The following is a 27,161-nucleotide window of genomic DNA, read 5'->3' on the forward strand; positions in this document are numbered from 1 at the left end:
CTGAAATGAATGCCGATGCCCTGCGAGAGCGCTCGCTTTGTGCCCGTTTTTCCATTAAAGCTGAGCATTTTTAAATATCTGGAGCAAGTGAGACAGACGACATGTCTGCGTGTGTGTGTGTCTGTTTGCCATTTGGAATGTGTGAGAACACATGTTTATGCATGCATGTCAGCCTGAGCCTCTGTGTGTGTCTGTGTGTGTGTGTCTTAGAGGGCCATTTGGACTGGCTAAGACATCTGCTCCATCATACGTCAGGGGCCTGGTGTGACATCTGGGGAATATACTGTATCCTGCCTTGCAACATTACACACAATTTACTGCTAAAGGTCATTATGTACCCGTTAATCCACTTTTAATTGATATCAGCGCAAACAGCACAACCTCCCAGCCACATGACAGATCGCTGCCGCCACAAAACCAGGAAATTGCAGGAGTTAAAAATAGAACGGTAAACTTTTCGCTGCTGTCTGTCTGCTCTTTGTTGAGCCGCTGTGGACACGCTGACCTTGATGGAGGTGAACGATAAGAAGCAGACCCTTCACTCGACACAACCTCTGCGCTTATAAATCCTCCTCCTCTTCCTGAGGTCCTCCACAGCGTGTTTGCACTTCATGTTGCTGCACGGATTTCATCTGGCTTCGTGTGAATTATGACAGCACCATAGAAACAAGTAAAGATAAATACCCCAGCCCTGTACAGAGGGGCAATTAAAATGGTTTAATAGATATGACATACTGGAAGATGAATTTCCATTTGGCTTCGAGGATGGAAATAAATGTAAAAACCAGCGGTTGAGATGTTTGAGGGACTGAAAAACACACGGAGCTGTTTTAAATATATCTGATGGTTATACAGCGGGTCAGATATGAAGTGGCAGCACAGACCGTCACTTTAGTAACTCCAGAAATCCCAGAGAGAGCACAAACAGCATCACTGGGTAAAAAAACAGAAACTGAACTGGTAATTTTTTTGCCAGTATATTCTCTGTTTTTAGACCAAAGTTCCCGTAAAGATGGAAGATTATTCAATGTGTGGTTAAAAAATACAGCAAAATAAGAATTTTTCACAGGAAATTACGTTTTTTTTTTTAAAAATGGTATATTTTACAATATTTTTACTGATTTTTTTTGTGTCAACAAAACACATAATTCAAAAAAGATGAAATTACTGAAACTGTGTAATTACAAAACAAACCGCAGTTTTCGTCAAATCTGAGGAGCACAAAGTACATTCGTGGTAAACATTGATAAGGTTTAGTCGGCTAACACGATCAGAATAATAAAAAAAGATTTAAACTTGAAAACTATTCACACATACGTGCTTTAAAAAGGATCCGGCTGTTTTCCATAAACTGCAGCTTTGTTGTTGTTTGCTTTTTCAAATATTTCTTAATGCAGTGCGTTAACTGTGGAGCTAAACACTGAGGTTTACCACATCAGTGCAGTCCACACCTCTGAAAACACACGTGGTTAAAAACAAATATCTGTGCTGTTTTCCATAAACACAGAAAACATTTTAGAAATCTGAACAAAAATACTGCAGGTCTTGTTACCAAAGAAATAATTTTATATTTCTAACATCTCGACAGTTTACCTGAACCGTATTAGATTAATTAGAAAGAAGATTCATATGTGACACAAATAGTGGCTAAGCCTCAAAGGAAGCTGTTTTGTGTTTATATTTAAACATTATCACAGCTCTCATTTTTCATAAACCACTGATGGAATATGATGCAACAGAACCAGTTTGAACTGGGTTAAAGACCTCCCTCCGACTTTCAAATGTGAACGTTTTTTTCTTTTAACTTTTATTCATGTGAGAGCATACTGTGTTGGAAAATGATCGTTACTCTGGCTGCGGTAATCAGGGTTAAAGTTAGTCTTGTCAGGGTAATCAGGCTAACGGTTACAGTGGCCAGTGGTATTCAGAGTTATAGTGTACCTGATACATGAGGGTGTCGGGGCTATAGTAGTTTACATGGTGGTATCAGGTTTAGTTAGTTAGTGGGCACGGTGGTAATCAGGGTTGTAGTTAGTGTACATAACCCTGATACATGGGGGTAATCAGGGTTGTAGTTAGGGTGGAACGCGAGAACCAGTGTTGACTGGAAATGGCTGGAGCTTCCAAAGCTCACACTGGCCAGTGCTCAGGTGTTTGCACCACCCATGTCACATCACAAGGTTGGGTTACTGGGAAAACAGTTCTTCCTGTGTGCTCGTTGCTAACAGTTGTTCGGCAGCTGCGTGTACGGATTTAAACCCTTAGAAAATGAACTCTTATTGGATGACGTAGTTATTTAATTAATGATTTCACTCTTCTTTTATTTGATTTTTATTTATATCTCATGTAATTTTATTTTACAGTTCCAATGTACAGCACTTTGTGTCAGCTGTGGTTGTTTTAAAGTGCTTTATAAATAAAGTTGATGATGATGATGATGACGAACAGGAAATACAGTTTTATAAATGCTTATTCTGTGATGAAAGGTGCAGACCCAAACATCACGATGTTACCAGAGAAAGGGTAAAGAGGCTCACTGGGATAGGATACGACCTCAAACAGACGACATGGTCAGTATTACAGAAATGTTTCACACGTTGGGCTAAATTCTAAAATTTGCGGCAGGAAATTCCAAAACTGTCCCACTCCTCTTTAATTCCCCCTTCAAGAAGAGCCGTTGCTGTGAAGTTCCTGCTCGACAGAGGCAGGAAATGCAGCGACAAAAGAAAATGTATGAGAGATAGAAGGAAGAGGAAGACGAGGGCTCAGGGGAACGAGAGGAATGGAGACGGAGATCACAGGTCCCTCCTGATTCATCCTGATTACAAGGTTAGGTTAAGGTTAAGTGACACAGGCGAGTCCTGTCTCTCCTCCTCCTCCTCCCTCTGCTCATTTATAGGTGAGCCGGGACTCTTATTGGTTATGTGGCCCTGCCTGAAGTTATGTGTGGCTATTGTCAAGAGCGAGGACCTTTTTATTTTTTACACACAGCTGCTTACTGCTAAATAGTGCCTTGTCCAGAAGGGGACAATCTGGGCCTCTAATTGCTGTCACTGAAGCCTAGATTCATTATGTGACTTTCCCATTAAAATGTGAGCATTAATTTGTATAATGAAATATCACCCTCTGCAGTGTGTTCATTAGCTCTGGCCCCACACTGTAGTGCCACAGCCGCACAATGTTAGCTACCTAGAAAACTGTGGTTAATTTTGCTAATGGATATTTTCCCACTCACTGTTCAAGAGGAAATTAATACTGTAACATTAGCTCTTTAACTTTTGGAGAAATTTAAATTCACTTCATTCCTTTCAAGCTGGTGTTAGTCGCTCATTAATCTCTGCGTTGCGTCGCATAATGCTGCCTCGACCAGGCTCGGTAAGCAACTCCATTGTGTCACTCACATTACATTAGACGGAGGAGAGCTCGCCTGTCAGCTGTGAATCTGCCCGCATTGTCACCAGAGCACCGAGAGGATCTTTAGCCGCTGTAAAAGTCATCTCGTGGATGTAATCAGGATGTCACAGCGGAGCTGGTACGATTAGGTTATAGGAGTGATTTAAAGGCCACATGTTGGGGATGCATCTAGCTCTTTTTCTCCCCGCGTTGCGTCTAAGCTCGACGGGCACGCGTCCAAGGATACATTCCACCCAAAAAAGACAACATCCCCGCTAACCCTTCTCACATTTGTCCCCAGGTGGAGGCTCCAAGCGAGGCCTTTAATTTTACTGTCTGTTTGAGATACGAAAGGACGAAAATAAAACGTACTGTGGATTCAGTCAGACCGGCCGAGGGCTCCGCTTCCTCTGCGATAAAATACGGGCCTCACGGGGATCATTACTACTCTACTCAAAGCAGACATAACTCAGGTCTCTCAGCAGCAGGTAACACAGAAGCAGCAGCAAGTGGAGGGGAGGTTGGCCTCGAGGTGACCTGGTTGTGTTTAGAGACCTTAAAGCGTCGCAGTCCGACCACCCGTAAAAAGTCAGTAAAGGCATGGAAGTCGTGATATTTTCAGAGCTACTGCAGTCTGACAGTAAAAGCATTCGATCAGATATCTGCTCAGTTCACGCAGTAAGTCAGAGGACTGTATAAGAGTCTGATGCATCGTCAGGTCTGAAAAGTGAGTCTGAAGCTTGCATTCTCTCTGCTGTCCAGCAGGGGGCGACTCCCATGAAGTCTGATTGGATAGAAGCCTGTGAGAAAAAGCACATCCTGTGTCCTCAGTGAACTCGCCGGTTTCAGGTCTGACCCAATAAAGCAGGACGCTCGTGTTTGGTCCGTCACGCAGGATGCAGGGGAGGATGGCGTGTGACTGACGTGGAGTTATTACCGTGTTCTGGGGACCCAAGTGAGCTTAAGGGTTAATGCTGTAATGCTGAATTAGCAGAACAACATGGCATAAAGCAGCTTTGTTCCGGCAGCATCAGTCACAGGAACAACTCGCAGTTTTTCATAGGAGGTCTTTATTACTACGATCGATCTCGCTCTTCTTTATGTGGGATTATGCTTGCGTGGATAGCCAAAGTGGTCCAGAGAGGACTCTCGTTTGGAAGACCTCGGGTGAATAATAACGCTGAGCTGTCCACAGTGTTTGGAAGCTGAGGAGCTGAGAGGCAGGAAACACCTGAGAAACTTTAGCCAGGTGTCCTTGTGGTAAGGTGTCCTCTGCACAGTCTGAATGTGACTTTAACCTGGATAGTCAGTGGGGCGTTCGTACCTCGCAGAGGGTTAGCGCCCTGGCTCCTGTCCACGGTCCACATCATTACTCTGACCGAAAACAACCGGGGGGACGGCGCCGCTCCGAGGGTTAGCACACCCGCCCGAAACATAAAGCTAAATCTATTCGACACACGGTCTCACGAACATCCCTGCGAACGGTGGACAGGCCGGCTTTGTTTTGCCTCGAAAGTTATTGAGAGTTAGAGAGTGTGAAATTGCCCTCTGAGTGATGTCATTGGAGGACACTGAACCCTTGTTGTGTTAATTAGAGCTCAATGAAATGATGAGCAGGAAAAAAAGTGGAATAACAATGGCCTTAAGCCTAAATGAGGGACACTGAGAGGAAGTGCACGCTCGCCAGCAGTTTCCTTAATTTGGATTTATGTGAGTCTGAAGGAAACGTGCTCAAATCCAGCAGCTGATAACACGGAGCCTCTGGGATTAGATCCCACGGACAGAGACAGATTAGGACCGAGGCAGGCCTGCTAGACCTGACACTGCTGAACTGGGATGACTGGGTTTGTGACGGCCTGTACTCTGTTCCTTTCTTTCTTTGTCTTCTTCCCGCATCGATGTTCAAACTGATAGATTATCGATGGATCTGCGTCCTCTCCATCACAGAGGGAGACTGACTCCAGCGAGCCGATATTCAGAAACCAATATGTCAGCCTGAGCCCAGAAGAAATGTCAGAACAAGCGCTGAAGTAAATTTTGCATGAAGTCCAATAAATGTTTCATAGCTGCAGAGACGCAGAGCAGGCGGGGGGTGTGCGGGTGGGTGGAGGGTGGAGGCACTGACCTGTGTGTATCCGCAGGTGGACCTTCAGGTGATGGGAGGTGCGGAAGGACTTGCCGCAGTAAGGGCAGTCCTTGGAGGACGAGCCCAGGGAGCGCTCTCGATGCTGGGGCAGAGGCGGCTGGATGCTCCCCGCTGTCTTCACCAAGTCCTCGCCAACATCTGGAGCACACACACACACACACACACGAGGAGGGGAAGACAAATGGAAGGCGTGTTGAGTGCCAGCCCTGCACACATCACATCATAACACAACACATTCTTCCTCTTTGTCCCTCGTTTCCTGCGCTCGGTGTGCGAACGCCACACAAAGTCAAACGCATCAAACGAGTTCACGGACCGCGCTGTTTTCCTCCTGACAGAACGCTGACAGTTCATAAGCTTTCTTCAGAAACACCCCCCCATAACCTGTTTTTCTTTTTTTATCCTGGCTGCTGTCGTCGCTCGCGTTAAGCTAATGCTGGAGTGCAGTGAGAATTAACAATGCAAACTGAGACAGAAGAAAAGAGGGAGAGGGCCGCGTTTGGCTTCGTCAGCATCGCAGGATATCCTCGCATCTCTTGCTGCGACCCGATTTTGACAGGTAGCTGTCAGAGATATGATAGGGTGATAACAGTTTTGACCCCGCCCTCCGCCACTTCCTCCGCACGCCAAAAAAACGATGATGCACAGTTTAGTGCAACAGCAGTCTGTTATCAACGCGATCACCCCCCGAACGCAAATCTAAAGATGAGTGACGACAACCTGGGAATGTGTTGACAGCAGCATAATCTGAGGTGAGGGTGTCGGCGTCACGCTGCACATGCCGGCCTCGCCGCGCTGATTTGCCGTGTTTAAAGGCCGGGAGAAGAAACGCATCAGAGAAAAATATACAACAGATACTTGATAAATATCTGGAAGCTGTAAAATTAAAAATATCCTTTCTGGTTCTGCACAATTTGGTGGACGTCGCCGTGCGGGAGGTTCAACGCGAGATCTCACAGCAAAACGCCCAAATTCATTTCCTGCTTTTGTTCTGGAGCTTTTTTTATGTTTTCTTTAATTACGGGACGGCTGCAGGACTCATTCATCTGATCTCTGCGGGCTTCCATCACACTTTAGAACTTAAATATGCTCAGTATTTAAATACACACTCAAACAATCAGCAGCATTACATTCGTTCAAATTTCTTCTTTAAAACATCTCATGAATCCCTGCACGTGCTCAAAATAAGGACACTGGCCTAAATTCATTTATTGTGTTTCACAAGAATAAAAATGAAAGAAATAAAAAACTAAAATGAGAAAAATATCCTCACTCATTAACAAATATAGTGCAGTTCATTTAATTTTTATATAGTTTATGTGCAAAACAGCATTTGATGTTTTCTTTGTGCTCTCATGGTGACGGCAAAGCTCTGACTAACAGTCAAAGAGCTTCCTGCGGTGCCTCAGAGAGGGATCTGACTCTGGCCTCACGAACAACCACGCAGGTGGAACTTCATCCACACACACGCCCTCAGGCTCTGACGATCTTCAGCAGGACACACAGTGAATTAACCTGAAACTGAGACAGCTGTGAACCGTTGGGACGTCTGTTGCGCTCGCACCAGCAGATCTGGTCTCTGTAACAGCCCGGAAAGACGTCCGCGGACGTCCTCCGGCAGCTTTGCCTCATGAATCCGCTCGTCAAAGCTCGAACCCGACGTTTCACAGGACGCGGCGGATCATGCCGGGTCCGGTGGCGCCTTTGTGTACGGGCAGGCTAACATGGCCTAGACCAACGCTGAACTGTTCGCCATTCAGCAGAAAGTAAGTGTTATTTATTTTCTGTGCCGCACACGATTGGGCGTGTGTGCGGGGGAAGGCGGGGGGGCAGAAAGAAAGAGGAAGAATCAAACCCACGGAGGCACCCACGGGAGCACAATGAGGAGCAGTCGCTAACAGGAGCCTAATCTTTTCTTTTCTGCGGCTCCCCCCTCCTCCTCCTCCTCTGTCGGGGAGTCAAATAAGGTTTACAGAATGGAAAGACCCAAGTCAGCAAGTCCTCTTCCACACTGACACTAAACACACGAGTCCATCCAGCCTCGCCGCTATCAGGCTGAAGCCTATTTATCACAGCAGGAAGTGAAAGGCGACCTAAATGTAAGTCTGTGAGGGACAATACGCCGTCATCGCCGCTCTGCACGGCGGGACGGTTTCATTCAGCGTACAGTAAGAGGAGAGGGGGGCAGGGCGAGGGCCGAGAGGCAGATGTTTAACTTCTGCAGCACCGACGAGTCCAATCGAATCTGTGGAGAACTAAAAGAACATCTGCAGGAAATTTACAGCATTGAGCGGAATTATTTCAGGCACCACTTTGTTTGTTTCGTGGAAATTATTTCATTTCCACACAGAAAAACTCCCCGAAAAGTCGACATCTACTCAAATACAACAGAGGATGACTATAAATATATGTTTTTGTATTTTATTTAATGCTCCCTGCTGAGTCAGCTTTCACACACACAGGATTTAATGCTTCCTGCGCTCACACGTGAGAGGAATGAGGCGCCACGATCGTTCAGACTTTCAGATGGAGATGGAAAATAATCGTTCTGTTCAGTTTGAGCTTTTACTTTTCACGTCCTGAATTCCAACGCACGACAAGACGGTTTATAAAAGCCTCACATGTCAGAGTTTCGATGGGTTAGACGTGCACGTTTCGGGGACGTGTTCACGAATCGCACCAACCGCCGCCTCCGGGCGCTCGCACGTGTGTGTAATCTTTCACCGATTTATGGACTCCTGGATTCGAAGGCTCGGATGTGTTTCAGCAAAATTTCAGCTCAGAGTGGAAAAACATGAAAGCGACGCCTCGTCCTGCTCCGCTGAACCCGCCCGACCTCAGGAAAAAAAAAAAAGTGAAGCGCTGGAGAAAAAGTCGCCGTCTGCACGACCGTGCTTTAGCTTCATCTTCGCTTTCGTTTGCTGCTCTTATTTTTATGTACAAAAATGTGCACATGTTAAAGTTGCAACGCCTCTTTTTATATGTAAGATTTATCAGACCGGCACATATGTTAAAAAATAATTTCTCAGTCATAATTAAAGCACCACATGAAAAAAGCCAGACAGCTTATTTTAGCGTAACAGCAGCGCGATAAGGAGCCGTCACAGCTTTAGGCTTCGGGGTTCAAACCTCAGATTTCAGTTTCCAACAACAACCAAAAGTGTTTTTGGTATATGAAGTTTGCACAGCGCTCCTTATATGACAGACACGTGTATCATGTATATGTTCAGACTTATAACACGTGGGAGCAGAAGCCCCGAGGTGACTCGATCTGAGAGGGAACGACCCAACAGGGAAGCAGCTTTATGATGTCACAGCAGCCCGGCGGCAGCTGCTGAAGCCAAACCCTCCTGTTCCTGCGCCTGACGCAGCAGAGGTGCAGTAGGTGTGACATCAGCCTGACGAGCTGGCCTCTGGCCTGCACACGTCCACTTTTCTCCCTTTAATGGAGGAAAAATCTTCAGTTTGTCCACATGGACACAGACACTTCATCGCCCTGAGGCAAAAAACAATCCCCGCCCCCCCGCTCGAGTTATCAAGGCTTCTTTTACGGAGGGGGAGGGGAGGGGGCCGGGGTTTGTCTTCTGTCTGTTGAGCTGGGACGTGAAATCTGTTCCTATGGTTTCGTGATTTCAGGTGGAATTATAATTTTCTCCATCAGCTGCACCCTCCCTGTTACGTGTGCCGTCCTGGAAAGAGGAAATAATTATATAAACCCCCCCCAGCACTCGGTCTGCACCATACTGTAGCCGTACTCATAAACATATTTTGAGTGGTCTACTGTACAGATCCCTTTTTGGCAAAGACTCCCGGCATCGTGTAGCAGACACTGGCCCACCTGCCCACCCCAGATGGGGCTAAAATTAAAAAATCCAAAACACAGATTAGAAGCAGGAAAAACACCAGACCCCACACACACACACACACACACACACACACACACACACACTCAGCGCACACACACTCACACACACACTCAGCGCACACACACACACACACACACACACACACACACACACTCAGCGCACACACACACACACTCAGCGCACACACACACACACACACACTCAGCGCACACACACACACACACACACACTCAGCGCACACACACACACACTCAGCGCACACACACACACACACACACTCAGCGCACACACACACACACACACACTCACACACACTCAGCGCACACACACACACACTCAGCGCACACACACACTCAGCGCACACACACACACACACTCACACACACACACACACTCACACAGCGCACACACACACTCACACACACTCAGCGCACACACACACACACACACACTCAGCGCACACACACACACACACACACACACACTCAGCGCACACACACACTCAGCGCACACACACACACACACTCAGCGCACACACACACTCAGCGCACACACACACACACTCAGCGCACACACACACACACACACACACACACTCAGCGCACACACACACACACACACACTCAGCGCACACACACACACACACACTCAGCGCACACACTCAGCGCACACACACACACACACACACTCAGCGCACACACACACACACACACACACACACTCAGCGCACACACACACACACACACACACTCAGCGCACACACACACACACACACACACACACACACACTCAGCGCACACACACACACACTCAGCGCACACACACACACACACACTCAGCGCACACACACACACACACACACACACTCAGCGCACACACACACACACACACTCAGACACACACTCACACACACACACACACTCAGACACACACTCACACACACACACACTCAGACACACACTCAGCGCACACACAGACGTGTCCTTGTGTGTCAGGGTTAATAGTGCTCCTGTAAGAGGAAGACACACTACTGAGAGGATGAGCGTGTGCTCTCCTGGCATATAACAGCCCTTCAATAATAAATGGGCTTCACACATTCACACACAGAGCGCACACAGAGGTGCGTTGGGCCGTAGAGGCGTGTGACGTGCGCACACGTGACGAGCGTCCGGCCCGCGCGTCTTTAATCAGTCGGCTGATCCGCAGCTTTAATGCGGCTGTTCCAATTACTGTAAAAGTCAGCCGGCTCCATATAACCACAAATATTGACACTTTATTGCACAACACATTTATGACATTTTGAAGGTCACGCCATATATTAGGCATCGCCGCAGCAGAGGGGGGGCTCAGACCGCCTGTTGACACCCCGCCGTAACTGTCCTGAGTATTGATTTTTTTCTTTTCATGCAAAGATTTTCTGTTGGAGACGCGACATTAATGCGACGGTCACAGGTGAGCCTGTGAACTACAATCACAAAAACTACATTTCCCTACAGTTGGTTGCTTCTGTGCGGATGTTGTGACATTGTGACACAAAGTCAGGCATTTGTGTTAACAAATGTCTGCGTGTTAACATTTTTAAATAAACTGCACAGAAAAAAATGATTGTTTTTCAGGTTTTTCTACCCAACCTGAAAGTTTTACCGACACTTCTCCTTCTCACAGATTTGAGCTCAAATCTCAGCTTCCTGTTTGGTCTGAACACACAAAGCTCGCTGAGATGTTTCTTTCAGCAGCAGGAGAGCTTCGTTTCTGCTTTGGACGCTTTGTTGATCTCGGTGTCCGAGAGGAAGGTTGGCTACAGACTCGTGATTGGCAGGTCGTTAGCCAATGAGAGATGGGTTTCGCAGTCTGATCTGCCCCACGTTGTCGTATTTGGTTTCAGATGACGCTCACAGAGGTGCTGCCGGCTGGTGGTGGGAGGCTGCGTGGCAGCTTGTTTCTGATAGGTTCCTGGTGTCGCGCATCCTGTGGCTCGGCTGGCCGGTTTTCTGAGACCGACCGGTGAGGTTGGTGACTCTAAACGACCCAAGATGGCGTAAGAAGGACGAACACCATCGTGCCGTCACTGCGAGCTAAACCACAGTCACAGTTTTATTTGTTCATGTCGGCGAGTGTCCTACGGGGCAGCGGACCCTCCGCTGGCTGCGCTGCTCGGTGAGAACGGCGCCGAATGTCGAAGCATCGCTTGTGTCAGAGGCTCGTGCTGAGCTTGATTTCAGCCAAAATGATCATAATTCATGTGAAAATCTGTTTTTATTCTTATTCATTAAACATTCGACGCGCCGCTTCTTCTTCTGCGGTTTGCATGCGTGAGCCCTCCCCTGCCTCCACCCCAGGAAGAAACATGACAAACGCAGCGCTGCGACTGTGCTCCTACAAGAATATCACAGAGGGGGAAAAAGGAGAAATACATGTATAATTCAGCTGTATCTGATCTGAGACCAGCTCCTCTCCCCTCTGCCTTTACTGGTGTCACGGCGGCGTAATGGAACATGCCAGAACAAAGGCTCCGAGATCAGATTGGAGCAGAGTTGAGCAGGCCATCTGGGAGGCAGGCTGAGTATCAGTCACTCTGCCTGCTGTCGGCTGCACTCACACTCACGCACACACACTTCCCCTCTGACTCACAGTGTGTGTGTGTGTGTGTGTGTGTGTGTGTGTGTGTGTGTGTGTGTGTGTGTGTGTGTGCAAGAGACACCTCACTCCCTTCTGACCGCACGTCACCACCGAAGCATCGCCACCGAGGGGGATACGCCACCGAGGAGGCAGCACAGCAACTGACTGACAAAGATACAAACTGATGTGTGTGCGTGCCCCTGGGACAGTGGCCACACCCAGCTCCCATTAATGGAAAAAAAATCATCAACAACATGAAAATAAAAGCAGAGGCCGTGTGCGATGCCAGGGGTGCAGGTTGGAGGATGGCGGCGGGCGTGGGGGGGTGCTGGCAGTTCCTTAATGGCGCTCTTTCAATCACACTTTGCACTCTAAACGCTCTGTGGTTTTGATTAGTATGATATCACTTTCAGGAAATAAAACTGGGGGGGGGAGAAAAAAAGCACATCAGTCATAAAAACACAAGATGTTTTGCTTTTTGCTCGGCCATTATTCTAATGTGTCACGTGACTCCCGTCGAAGCCCGGCGGCCTCTCCCTGCAGCCAAATAACTGATTGAGGGGAGGACCAGTGTGTGTGTGTGTGTGTGTGTGTGTGTGTGTGTGTGTGTGTGTGTGTGTGTGTGTGTGCTGGGGGTGGCGGAAACAGTTTGAAAAGGGGAAAGATATTAAGAGAGATTGGGTGAGACGGGGAGAGAGAGTAAACGTGATGACATCATTTGAAAGGCATTAGGCTTTTAAAAATGCGCCCGGGGGGACTTGATTTCCTTACAGCAGAGCAACACAACACCATCCGGCCTGATGCTCGCTCGCTCTCTCACACCCCTCCCCTTCATTCTTCTTCTTCTCCTCTTTTTTTTGATTTGGACCACTGCCATCTTTGTGAGCGTCTGGTTCATGCGAGTTAATCAATTTGAGGTTTAGTTACACTGCTGATGCTAGCACTCCAGCCACAGCTAGAACGTAATCTGAACTTGCAGAATTTATTAACCAAACACCAATTATCATTAAACACCACTGCATTATGCCCCTCCTTTTACCACCTGACAACCACTACTAAATGAAATTTTAGATTAAAGTTATTCGGCCCGTGATTTATGAGCACCGAGAGGAGCGCCTCTCTCTCTTAATGCGCACGCCGTGTTTTTCCTGCTGCCGCGGGAATACACCCGGGATCAGAGACGTCTCCGAGGTATTACAGCAACCGGGTCCGGACCGAGAGGAGAGGAGGAAGGCCGGGAAAGAGCGAACGCCGTCCTCACCTCTTGCTCTGACCTCGCTCAGCCGCCAAGGAGGAAGGAGGCAGAGAAGGAAGTTTGTTGAGGTTTTAGGTTTTCACACACACACACACACACACACACACACACACACACACACACACACACACACACACACACACACACGTGTTTGTGAGATTCAAACAGCAGCAGAGTGTGTTACATATAAGGCGGTGGGGTAAACAGGGGCACCAGATGTTCTTTGATGTTAATAATGGCATTTATTATTAATATTAATTAGACCGCATTCAGCAATACATTTGGGCCATTTCCAAGTCAATTAAGCAAAATGGCATTCGGGAGATGTTGAAACGACATTTTAAGGCAGGTGTTCGGCGCTCCCCTAATAAAACATTTTTGCAGCTCCTGAAAAACAGCCCATTTTATTCGCTTTCTCTTTGTTTACTCGTCCTCGCCGCGAATGAACTGTATCTCCAAAAACACATATTGACGATGCCTTTTTTTTTACATTCGAGCACATTATCGAATTAAAGTACGCAGGAGGCGGTAATTCTGATAATGCGCACACGACATGTTGCGTCCGCAGAGACCCGCGGGGGTTAATCCACGTATGAAACCACCGCGGCGACCATCAGGACGGGGGCAGGAAGAACACTTTGAGGATTATTGAGCATGTTTTTTGAAATCTGCGAGGCCCGGTCCACATGGCTGCAGAAACCGGTTCACCGAATCAGAGTCTGGGGGGGCGGGGGGTCCTACATTATAGTGAAAATAATCCCGAGCTGCTATAAGGATAAAGAAGCTGCTTTGAGCTGAACGCCGACCTGCCACACCTCTCAGCCTGCGCGTGTGTGCGCGCACTCAGCCCTGCTTTTGGCAGCAGGCCCTGTTTTCTGTGTTTTTTTCAGAGCTGGTGGAGGCAGCAGCCTTACAATGGTACATTAACAATCTGTGCGTTCATTTATCAGTGTGTGCGATTTGGACTCTGCGTTCATGGCGCGCTGCACTTTTCATGGCTGAAAATTAATGAACAAGCCTCCCCTCGCAACAAACATGCACCTGTGCTGCAGAGATGCTAATCACAAACATTTATATTTATTAGTGAACACCCGCACTAAGACTGGAGTTGTGGAGGAGGAGGAGGAGGAAAAACGAGGAGAGGAGCGAGGACGGAGGAGAGATAGGTGGTAATGAAAGGCTGGCAGGGTGGAAGTGTGTTTGTCTGAAGCACTTCTGAATGATTTCTGATCTTCTGCTGCGACGGTGATTCCTCCAAAACTACTCAGACATGAAGGACGTGTATTCTAAAAAACCTGCAAGGAAGCAGGTGACTCCCGAGGGTGTTAAAAGGAGCCTTCTCCCCCCTGCTTTCTCTTTTTAACCCCCCCCAGCTGACAGAAGGTGGCTCTCTCCCTCAGTAAAGGCTATGCCTCTGCCCGGCTACGAGCAGAGGAACGGTGCCATAAGTTTCTCCCTGGCACTGGCCCACCTTTGTTTCCCCCCTACTCAAGTCTGTTTCAGGCTTCAAAGAGCATTGGAAAAAGACACACACACACACACACACACACACACAGAAATGTCTGAGGGAGCACTGATGTCTCACTAACTTTATCATTCTAGCAGGGTGATCATAGCCCCGTCGAGAGGCTGTGGATGATGCTTGAGGGTCTATGAGTGTGTGTGTGTGTGTGTGTGTGTGTGTGTGTGTTTGTGTGTGTGTGTGTGTGTGTGTGTGTGCTGTCCACCACTGTCTGCATGCATGCATGAGAGCACAGAAGGCAGATGGGGACAGAGGTAGGTGTCTTTTAGGACAAGAAGACAAAAGCAGTTACTAATGTGTGTTTGTAGACACACACACACACTCCAACATGTGTGTGTGCGCGCGTTTGTGTGTGTAATGCTATAATAATCAGGGTGTATATTCATCATGCCCCCTCTCAGTCTGTGTTGGCAGGAAGTGGTGTGGTTACCATTAGTGAAGGATGACTAGGCTGCTGAGAAAGGAAAGGAATAAAGGAAAGGAAAAAGGGCAGAACGCACACGATGGTGAAAGAGCGATAAAAACAGAAATGAAAATAGCGGCAGAACAAAGCGGTTGAAATGGAAACAAGATGATTAGAAACAAGAGGGAAAACGGGAAGAAGAGGGGGAAGCTGGGAAGGCAGAGGAAGACAGGAAAGACCAGAAAACCAGAAGAGCGGCCACGGCGGGACATAAAAGCCGAGCAAAGACAAACGGAGAGCAAACGGAAAAAGAAAGCTGACGGTGCGAGCCCCTCTCCACCTCCCGCCACCTACGACAGCCACCCTGTTGCACGCGCTGTCTCTTTAACGCTGGATAAAGTAGAACTCCTCCCTAAGCCGCCATTGATTTCCTATTCATTCCCGAGCACGCTAAATCAACAGCGGGCACAATAGGCCAATCATCAAACTCAGTCGCAGCACTTCCATCCCACCCTCCATCCATCTGCCACTGGTCAGAGTCCATACTGTACACACACCGCAGCCATTAGTGGCGTTATTCTCCATCAATGAAAACGAATCAATTAGGCCTCATTAAGGATGCATATTAAGGTGGAGTAATTATCTGGTGAGGGATGTGCAGTGATCGATAGCTCGGGAGCATAAATGCGCACTTAAAGACATATATTACCACGAGGGACGAGCACTTTTAACAAGGTCTCTGTGGAAGAGCAGCGACGGCGGGTAAATCTGCTGCTCGCCGCGCACGCATGCGCCATGTGGACTAGAGCCCGGTCAGGCAGTAAATCCACAGACCAAGGACGCGTCCCTTTTTCCTCTTCTATGAACTTGTCGAGTGTCTCAGAAAATGAAATAAAAAGATTTACACACCTTGCCTTGTGTGTGCGTGTGTGTGCGCGTGTGTGTGTGTGTGTGTGTGTGTGTGTGTGTGTGTGTGCGCGTGTGTGTGTGTGTGTGTGTGCGCGTGTGTGTGTGTGTGTGTGTGTGTGTGTGTGTGACACAATGACCACGGAGAGAGACACACTTTAAGAATAAATGAGACAAAGGCCCAGTTTTCAAATGCTACAGGCCTGCACCCACAGGCTGCCCGCATACAAAGCACACACACATTTGCATACACACACGCAATCCCATGCATAACGCCTATTAAAGAGCACGCTCTGTCCCAGTCGCATAATTTTAATTTGTTATGAAGGTCATTGACAGCAAGTAATAATCACCATTGGGGATCTAACAATTTGCCATTTCGGAACATTGAGGCACTGATGACTCAACTATTAATAGACTGAAGCAGCCCTCGCCCCCCTGCGTGCACCCCCTGTCCTCTTAAACGACTCAAATCTACTCCAGTGCATTGTTTTTACACTCATACCACCTTAAAAACAGATCCACCACCTGCGAAAGGACGACTTTTCTGACAAACTCCAGCCCTCGCTCAGCCGATGAAGAGTTAACACCCCCCTTCCCTTTTTTAACAAAAGAGACACAATGACGAGTTTTATTATAGACCAACTCATTTATTCTCTGCTCTAGCATCACCCGAGCCATTCAGACATATGCGTCTGGCATTTGTCGCCAAACAAATAAGTCCAAGCTTAAGCTATTTTTATCAAGAGCGAGAGCGTTTGTTCTTTTTAAGTGATCGTCAGTGTTTGGGGCGAACAGAACGGGAGCTGGAATCCTTTATCTTTCAGAGGCTCAACAACTCAAGACTAATTACAAATTAATCTGGATCTGGATATCTGCAATGAGAGAAGTCGTGGTGTGCTAAGAGGAGCTAGCTGTTTTATATTTATAGAGGGGAGCTGAACGGGCAGAGAGGCAGACGCGGGCCGGAGACGGAGGCGGCCAAAACCCAAAAGACAGAGTAGCGCGTAATTGCCAGCTTTTCTATATCTGAGCAGGATTGCGGACATTAATAATTGATGGTTAGCTTGATAGGACAGAAGTTTGTGGCGGAGGAAGTTTGGCGTCTCCGTCTGTCGAGGTCCCTCCTCGCTGCACGGAAGGTCGAGGGGGTTAATCGCCAGACTCGACGGCGCTGCCCGAACATGGCGAGGTCGCATCGACACCCTCTGACGTGTGTTTAACGGCACCGTGTCGTTTGCATCTCTGTGTTCAAAGGAACATTTTGGATCCATGAAACTGTTTCATGCACTGAAGCGTTAGTGACACGGTGCAGCCCGGCATCACACGGGAAGGTTCAAAAATATATTTAATAGAGGCACATCTGCTCTGCATCTGTCGCTCGTCTTCAGCTGATTGTTCCTCACGCAGCGACAGCTCACAACAACGCTTCAATCAGAAAACCCTCTGTGAGCAGCGCCTGGTGACAGTGGGGAGGAAGAACTCCCCTTTATCAGGAAGACGAAAATAAAAATGAAAAATGTTTTTTAATAAAAAGCCACCATCATGTTTCAGGTTTTCAAGTTTTCCATTTGGACGGACGGTGCTGCCCGCAAAGAACTGAAATATGTAAAGGAGCGCGCCACCAACCCGGCGGCCATCTTGAGCCCGCCTGTGACGGTGCTGAACGTGTCTGACGTGCTGTTTGCGTTTGTTTTTGTGTGTGTTTTATATTAAAGTTTTATGTGATTAAAAACAGAGCCGAGATCAGGGCGGGGCAGCAGGCGGGTGTACAGCACCGCTGCTGGCTCCACCTCCCGCTCCATCCACTCGCCATTATTAGTCGAGAGGAAGAGATGAGCGATGTTTGCTCCAGCTCCATGTTACACACAGTAAAATTCAAATGTGTAATTTGTTTGTGGTTAATCCAAAAGCGTCTGTGCCTGCTCTTCAGTCACGACGATGTTTTTAATACTGAACTATAATTATTGCTGCCATCCATTAATTTCCAAACTGTTTTACTAAGAAGCTGAATAAAATAGTCAGCCATTATTATTATTACTGCCAAATTACCGTTATTTACCTGAACAGGAAGACCGGTGTTTGAATGTTCTGATCCGTCCAGCGTCGGCTCCATCTCAGGTACAAAGACGTGATTTCAGTTTGTGTGCTGAATAATCCTAACCACAGAAATGTAAACACATTTCTGACAGATTCTAACATTTTTGTGAAGCGGTCTAATAAACCTGCTGAGCGCTGTATATTACTCCAGAGGGCATGAATCAAAATCACAGGTCTACAGCTGCAGCAGGAGTCTAAGCTGCATGTCAGTGATGTGCCCACATTCTGAAAGGCAAAAGAAACTCCTGTGATCCTCCACAGAAAAGCTGCAGCTGCTGAAATCTCTGAACTCATCTGGGACCGGTCTATGTGCTGGACGCACGTTCTGCAGCCACACTGGGAGAAATGACTTCCAGCCCTCGATCGCAGAATAACTGGAGGAATGTGTTGAACATCTGACTCGAGACGACGGTGGATGGTAGTTAACTTCCTGCTGGGGAAAGGGGCTTTGATTTGCTGCCTGGTAGCCAGGGTATGTCGCTCTCAATTACTCACTCTGTCTCTACGCTAGTGTACTCGGTACTCCCCCCGGCCCTACGGTAGGGACCTCTGGGCACCCTGACTGTCGTTTAACTGCTTGTGGCATGAGGCAGCTGAGGAAATGGGTCATTAAATCCAACGAACTACGGCCAGCCCCCCCAATGCCCCAGATCTGTTTTCAATCAGATAGCTTTCCTTCACAGGAGTGATGGAGAGAAGCCTCGCGCAGCGGCTCGAAGCAGACATTAGCGTCAGCGCAGCTCAACACTTCCCTCTCTATGCAACGGCATCCCCGCGGTATGCGACTCTGGAAAATCCTCACCTGGTCTTTAAGATGCACTCCCAGAGCTGAAATAAATCATGTCCACAGCAACATCTGTCAGTGACAGTGATAACTGCACTTACATAACACCTTTGCAAAAGGAGCAACAAATGCCCCCAATATACAAATATTTGACTTTGAGCTGGTTCAGACATGAATGCTGCGAGGACCATGAGGAACACCAGCCTGTTCTCATCCAAGGGCTCGTCACATGGTGCCACTGAGAGGTTGCGTCCTGTTTCACACACCTACAGTCTGAATAGAGAGCGCAGGGCGCTGTGCTTTCTCTACTCTGATTCGTTCAGTTTTGACTCGTGTTTTTACTTCTGCAGTCCGGAGTGCCAGTCTTGAAGCTGGAGCTTTCTTCTTTGGTTTATTACCTGTGATATGAAAGTCACACAGGTCCATGCTCTGCACCCGAGTGAACAAACCAGGCTGCTGAGTATTTACCTGCTGCCCCTCCGGACATCACGCTGAGCCGTCTGTCGACGGAAAAACTTTTATGATTTTTTCTAATAAGCTTCAGACCGTGAGGGTTCCCCGACCCTCCCCGACCCTCCAGATCACTAATCATCTATCCAGTATCGCTGCTGAAATCACGCTGCCAGATATTCTCCCCTCACTCAGTTTTTATCCCGACCTTCATCCCTTCCTCACTCTGGTCTGTTCGAGTGCTTCCACATTTCAAACACTCCACCCCAGGATCCGTCCGGAGGTGTCTAATAACTGCCTCGCAGCTCATCCGGGCACAGGTGACACGATAAACACCATTCTGCAGTAAAACCAAAAGTCTACCATGTTTCTTTTGGTTGATCCTCTCACTTCAGCGAACAGTAAGTAGAACTAGTGCGTTGTGGTTGTATTCCTCCACCGTCGGGGCGGTTTACCTCGCTGTCTGTCACCACAGGAAGTCAGGGCCTCTGCAGCTGTTGTCGCGGGTTACACAGGCGGAGGCCGCTGTCTTTAGTGATCGTTTGACGAGCGGGAAATATTCACTGTTTGGTGCAAACATCGTTTTTTCCTCTGACCTCTGAAACGGCAGTGAAGCCACGACATCGCAAACAGGCCGACACGGAGAAATCCAACGAAGCAGAGGCACGATCACATTTCATTCACCGGGATTTCCGGATGAACCGTTCCCACTGTTGTTTTTCACAGTTATTAACACCTCCAGCCACTAGGTGGCGCTGCTTAACGCCTCAATATAGACATTTCCTGGAGTCGGGGTAATAAAGTGAACTTTTTGAATAGAGAACTGACATTTTCCAAAAATGTACTTAAATCAAACCTGCAATTAAAAAATTAGCTCCTGAAGTTTGACGCGACTGGAAATTTGACCCATCCGTCCATGCAGCTTGGAGGAGCCCTGGGCAGATGGCCGCTCTGCCACCCCACAGGTGCACTACGCATGGAAAACTGTATTTAATAGGAATATCTTACAAATGAAACAGAAAGAAATGAGCCGGAGCTGCTGATGAGCCGGATGTGTGAAACTTTCCGGGACCGACTGATCTCATCTCCAGAGGAAAGGGCAGCCGTTTAGCAGGAAGGTAAATACTTCAAATGTTAGCCTGGGGAACGTCTTCGATTTGTCCTTTAGGAAGATGCTAACGTGCGATACACCGTGCCCTCCCCCTCCTCCTCCCTTCTCATTCATCTGCCTCACAAACTCCTTCTCCTCCCTCCCTCTCACTGCAAAATGCAGGGCCAGCAATAAGAAAAAAATACTACGCACACTTGTTGCCCGGACTTTATCTCTGCATTATTCTCAGCGCTCCTTCCGTTCATTTCAGAGAATAAGATAAATGAACAACGTACATTTCGTGCACCTGTCCTCCTCTCCCCACCTTCCTCTTCCCCTAACGATAAGGGATTTCATTAACGTGAGAATGCTTGGGCTGAAAGAAACATAATTGCTTCAGTGTTGTTGTCCTCTCTGCCGCCGACGCCCTAATTTCCTCCTCGCCTTACTCTTGACTGTTAAGTGATCATTATATCAACACAGGGGATGGGCCAAGGGTAAAATATTGACAAACTGCGGTCATGCTCGTGCGAAACACGGAGGAGAGGTGCGCGTGCGTGCGCGGCGGAGGGCGACGAAGTATTAAAAATAAAAAATAAGGAGGGAGAGAGGACAGAGTGACAGCAGAGAGAGTGATATAATCAATGGAGAAAGATCACAGAGTCCTGTAATAATTTAAAAAGCCGGCCCGATCTGTCAGCCCCCCTCCCCCACCCCGCCGCCTCCCTGATGGATAACTGTATGTAAAAGATACATAATTTTTTGACTTGCCATTTACACAGCATTGCACCTGAAAGCCAAGCGGCATAATAGACAGTTTAAAATGTCAGGCAAGTAAGAGTAAGAGTAAGTAAGAGAGACAGGTCGGCCGGCAGAATCTTAATTAGAACAGCTCCATCTAATGGCAGCGGCCGTGCACGCGCACGCGCACACACGTGCACACAAACACGTGCACACAAACACGTGCACACACGGCTTCTTTGCTTTCTCTGCATCCACTGAAACGATTTCAGGGAAAAAACTGCGCACACACCCTCCAACATCAGCGCAATTAGCAAACCATTTCATTCCTACAGCTGACCAGTCGATGACCAAATCTACGGCGCCGTGGCGGAGCATCACACCAGCGCTGGCGCTAGCCTGGAAAAGCATGTATAGGATTTACCTATCTATCCCTGAGCAGACCTGGCTGTTGAGCTGGAGCCAGCGCCACATGATTGTGTTAATTAATCTGCCATTGTGAGCACGGGGAACAGCTGCACGGGCTCTCGTGGCTGCGTTGTCAAAGCAAAACAATGCAATGTTAAGCTTCCCCCACTGAATCTTCCATTACAAAGGAGCCCCAACAACGGGGCTAAATTCATAAATCCACAGATCAATTTTTACCAGCACTAATGTCTGACCTTTAAAGTGAAAGAGGGATTTTTTTAACATGCTTCATTTGGGCTTGAAATACGGTCAGATATGTGATACCTAGGATGCGGGCCAAATACCCAGCCCCACCAGCGCACCCCTCCCTCCAGCCTGGAAAACAAACACAGTGAGAGAGAAAAGGATGGAGGGAGGCAGGAACCGGCAGCAGAGACAAACAGATGAGTGCGAGGAGTCACCAGCTGGGCACTGGTATTTTAAAACAAAACGTCTAACGCTGTTAGCGGGGCGCCATTGATCAGTGCGATGGGGTGTTAATTCAGACGGGCAGAGGGAGACAAAGCAGCTTTACAGGTTAATTCATCGTGAGACGCTCCTGACAGCATTTCCACGTTTCCTCCTCCTTAGATGGTCCGCGCGCTCGTTCACGTAGAAGCAACACTGACCAGGGGATTCATAAATAAAATTAGGTAAACTGTGCTGCCACACAAATTATGTCTGCAATAACAGACTTTGCGAATAAATGGTTTAGCACCTCTAATCGAGTTCACAAAATGTTTCACTAGACAACCATTTCGCTGCATTCATTACAGCTTCGCTGAATTACAATTTTATTCGCGGCGTTTGTCTTTAATGTGGCAACCAGATTCGTCGTGGAAGCCTGGAAGAGAGGGAGGACGGCGTGCCCCCGTCGCACGCTCTCTACAGCGAATGGCACGGCCTCGGTGTGCGCTTGGCACTTGCAGAGAGATGGTGATGCACCCCGAAAAAATCATGGAGACGCCTGGCTCTCGCCCCGCTCTGCAGCCGAGCCCTTCTGTCTCACAGAAAGCCCTCCAGCAGCCCACTGAGCAGCAAGCGAGGCGTCGGGAGACGAGTCGTACGCGCCGAAACGCACTGATGTATCTGACAGAGCCTGTCAGGGACGCTATGTAAAGCAGGAGGTGGATGCGACTGATGCTTTCTTTCAGGTTGGAACAAAGGGGGGAAAGCTTAGGGAAGCAATAAGTGGGAGCAGTGTAAATGGCAGATGAAGGAGGCACGACATTTCCCTCTCCCTGTGACACTGTCTCTCAATCTGCACCCTGCTCCGGTCTGCCAAACACCGAGTCAAATAGTGACACTGAATATAGCAGCGAATTCCAAATCTGCTGTTGAGTTGCCATATTCTCGATAGACTGCACAAATGTTCTTTTTTTTTTTTTTTACAAGACTTTTTAATGCAGTCGGAAACGTGCGAGCGCCCGCCCACCCACGCTGAAAGCGTACAGATGGGGAAGGGTGACACGGCGCTAACTCGCATCTCAAAAGTGACGCCGGCTGCAGCGTCTCACCTGTCCAACACGCTGGATTTCAGAAAGCCATCAGATGTTGCATTTACCGCAACGCTGAACAGTGGAGAGCCGAGTCCGATCGGAATCGGCACCAATCGCTCTTGACAACTCAACAGGACACTCAGCTGAGCGGCAACGGGAGGAAGGTTGATATCTTGTCACTATATTCTCCCTCATGGCTTTGTTAGTATTTACAGCTAAAATGTTACCGAGTGTGTATCGAATTGGAAGAAGGACTGTTTTTCCTCCTGTGGTACTGTGCTGTCGGCTCCCTGATTGTTGGAGTATAAAAATAATCGTCATGGAAATAGATCTCATTGACAATGTGCCATGTTCACACTGTGAGCAGCTTGTGCCTTGTGAACATAATCCAGAAACGTCCTCCAAAAACTTTCCTCCACAAACTTTCAATCCCTCATCCTCGCTTTGCCCTTCTCTCCAAAAGATGAAAAAAGGCAGTGCCAGGAAGACAAAGGACCAAATCCCGTCTTGTCAAGAACCAGCAAAACAGGTAGAAACGTGAAGTAAGGGCTGGGCTCGAGGATCAGACTACGATGCTGAGCGGCAGGGAGGATTGACCGAAGCAGCTTTCCCAGCCTGGCCCTGAAAATCCACTCCTCATCACTGTGTCTAATAGGACAGAGCGCTGGCTCGGAGAGGACTGCGCCGGCACAATTACACCTTACCTGCGAGGCCTGCCAGGAGAGGTGGCATTTGGTCGATCCGCCCTCCCGGGAGGGCGTTTTGTGGCTTAGCCCTGACTTAGCCGCGTGTCTTAAGACGGGGGATAGGAAGGCTGGGGGGACCGTTGGGGAAAATGTGAGTGTCTGCGTGAAAGCCCGGGATAAACCTGTGCTCTCAGGAGGAGAGAATGGCTGGAGGCCCAGGGGTTAAATGTCTCCGGAAAGCCTCTGTGTCCTTGCGTAGTGCGTTTGTTGAAATTACAGAAAGTCTGCCTCGATGTCCTCGAAAGAAGTCGGCGCTCTGGAAAAAGCCGTCCTTCGAGCGAGGCCTTCTCAGTTATCGGGGCTCAGCGCCAATTTAGGGAGCTATCACTGAGCTGCACCCATCAAACAAAATAATCCCCAAAGGAGCTTTTCTTCTGTTAACCTCTCAACCAGCCGATCACCAACAAACCACCGAGGCTACGTTTTAGCCACATGCTAAACAAAAAGCTCAAAGATGTTCGAGTTTCAAAGAAATTCTCTGACAGGCTTTTCGGCCGTAAAGCTTTCACCTTCGGGCATGTGCAGGCATGCAAAACAGGTACAACTTCCATATAAACGAGCTGATGTGATCCGAGCTCAAACGAACCGCTGGAAGGCGCCGATTCCACTTCGTGCCTGTTTCAAAGTAGAGGTGCTTTCAGTAAATCTGTCAGTTCAAACGATGCTGCTTTATGTGGGTATTTATCATTTGTCTCCTTGTTTATAGTCTTTTGTTAAAAAGCAGCTGTAGTTCAGTATGTAGATTGCACCAGACATCCGCCCTCGTCGTTTTCTCTGAAATCTGTCACGAAACAGGCATTTTGGCCTCACGGTTCTTTGGTTTAAACTTTTCCTTTGGGCTTCATGTACCGGAGTAATTATAAAAGAGCGACCATCTGCCAACCACCGGCTGCTGGAGTAAAAATCTCTGATTGGCTGCAAACTCTTGCATACTGCTCGCCGAGCACTTTTACTTCTGCTGGTGAGTTATTGCAGACAAAGTAACCGAAGCAACGACTGATTTCACCCAGCGACTACTTGCCGAGTACACGTGTGACCGAGGCCCAAGAGAGCTGATCTAAGAGGTGATTAGCATGTGGCTAAAATGCAGCCTGCGCCCGAGGCGTTCACATGCATCTGGTGCCTGTTAGAAGGACTAAATGTGGTCGACAGTGGAAAGGTCAGGCTGCTGCAGAGACTGCAGCACAGCTCCTGTGATTAAACGTTTCGGCTAAAACCGTTTAGTCGTTTTCATCACAGCGAGCAGTCTTTCACTGTTACTGCACAATGTGACTTTATTCGGTTGTGCTCACACACACACACGCTGCTGTTTTTGAATCTAAGAAGACGTTTGTGTGACCTCTGCATCTGAATGCTTCAGTCTCTGCGTTGCATGCTGAGATTATTTGCACGAGCCTCTGAGGTGAGTTGAGGAAGAGATTTTCTTTGCACTTTTTATGGAATCTCATTGTCGTTTAGAGCCGTTTACACGTGTGGAAGACTGGCGGGTTCATGTCTGCAACGCTGCACGGCTGTATCTCAGTGAAATCATTCCTTTGAGAGCCCGTCCTTCCAGACCAGGTCTCATGAAGGCCTCCGTGTGCTTTATGCGCAGGAATCTGAGGCCTAATCCGGGTCTAAGAGCGAGTCCTTCTAAGATGCTCACACGGAGGTTTACACGCCGACAGCGAGCGGATAAGAGAGACATTCGCTCGCTATAACCACCTTATCACGAGCATAAACATATGCTCACTGCGCGGGACACTGGGCGACGGTAACTCGAGGGCAGAAAGAGAAAGGCGTGTTCGCGTAGGTAGAGACGATGAGACTTATGTTCGTTAGGAGAGCTGTAAATGAAAGCGAGGAAGGCATCTCATCAAGCACATGTTCCACACTCGGTCCATAAGGGAGCTCTACCTGGGGCTGTCGCATTTAGAAGGTGTTACTCTAATAAGACAACAGTCGCTTTTATTTACAACAAGCACGAGACATGAAAAATGCTTTAACACGTCTTCAGCTGCTGAAACAAACACCTTTATCCTGTAAACACAGCGTCTCACAAACGAGCTAAAGATACACGCAAATAACATATGCTGACACACACACACACTGACACACACACACACACACACACACACACACACACACACTGACACACACACACACACACACACACACACACACTGACACACACACACTGACACACACACACACACACACACACACTGACACACACACACACTGACACACACACACACACACTGACACACACACACACACACACACACACACACAGACAAACACACACACACACTGACACACACACACAGACAAACACACACACACACTGACACACACACACACACACACACACAGACAAACACACACACACACACACACTGACACACACACACTGACATAAACACACACACTGACACACACACACACACAGACAAACACACACACACACTGACACACACACACTGACACACACACACACACACACACACACACACACACTGATGCACTGACATAAACATACTGACAAACACACACACACACTGACACACACACACACACACACACACACACACACACACACACACACTGATGCACTGACATAAACATACTGACAAACACACACACACACTGACACACACACACACACACACTGACACACACACGTCTGGTTTGCTATCCTTGTGGGGACAGGATTTGGTCCCCACCAGTATAGTAAGAACCTGTACACACACACACACACACACACACACACACACACGAGAGGTGTAAAGCGTCTAAATTGCAGTTGCATCTTGGAAAACAAACACTTTGTTTTGTTACCACGACAACTGAGATAATGTGATTCCTGCGGCAGTGTCGGCGCCGCTGCTCGCTGCTCTGCGCGACAGGCTTAAGAGTCGACGGCGGGCCGAGCGCGCCCAGATCGGGGCTGCGGCCCGGGGCGGGGCTCGGTGCAGACCGAAGCTGGTCGGGCGGCCCACGCTCGCACGTGCCACCCTGCGGAGAGAGATGAGCTGGGCGGGTCAGCTTTGTCTCAGCACCGGTCCCCTACTTCCTGTGCTGAAGCTTTGCCCAGAGAGTCACTCTGCTGGAGGATGTAAATGCGATCAGCCCCAACATGTGTGTTTAATATATCTATATCTGGACAAATAGCAATTTCATAATAGGCCCGTGTCCCGCTCCTGCCTCTTTCT

General features: G+C 48.2%; 1 protein-coding gene across 5 annotated transcripts in view; it reads right to left on the reverse strand.

Annotated features, from left to right (window-relative positions):
• Positions 1 to 27,161, reverse strand: part of znf536 (zinc finger protein 536) — a 205,790-nt gene that overhangs the window by 67,184 nt on the left and 111,445 nt on the right. For all 5 annotated transcript variants that reach the window (XM_085270050.1, XM_085270141.1, XM_085270211.1 and 2 more), the window contains one exon: positions 5,519 to 5,677. In XM_085270050.1, the coding sequence (XP_085126176.1) occupies positions 5,519 to 5,677 (159 nt within the window). The remainder of the gene's footprint in view (positions 1 to 5,518; positions 5,678 to 27,161) is intronic.

Source organism: Mchenga conophoros, linkage group LG1 (genome assembly GCF_057382185.1).
Source record: "Mchenga conophoros isolate Kocher_MC1m ecotype Shallow Benthic linkage group LG1, M_conophoros_male_GT1.1, whole genome shotgun sequence".
NCBI lineage: Eukaryota > Metazoa > Chordata > Actinopteri > Cichliformes > Cichlidae > Mchenga > Mchenga conophoros.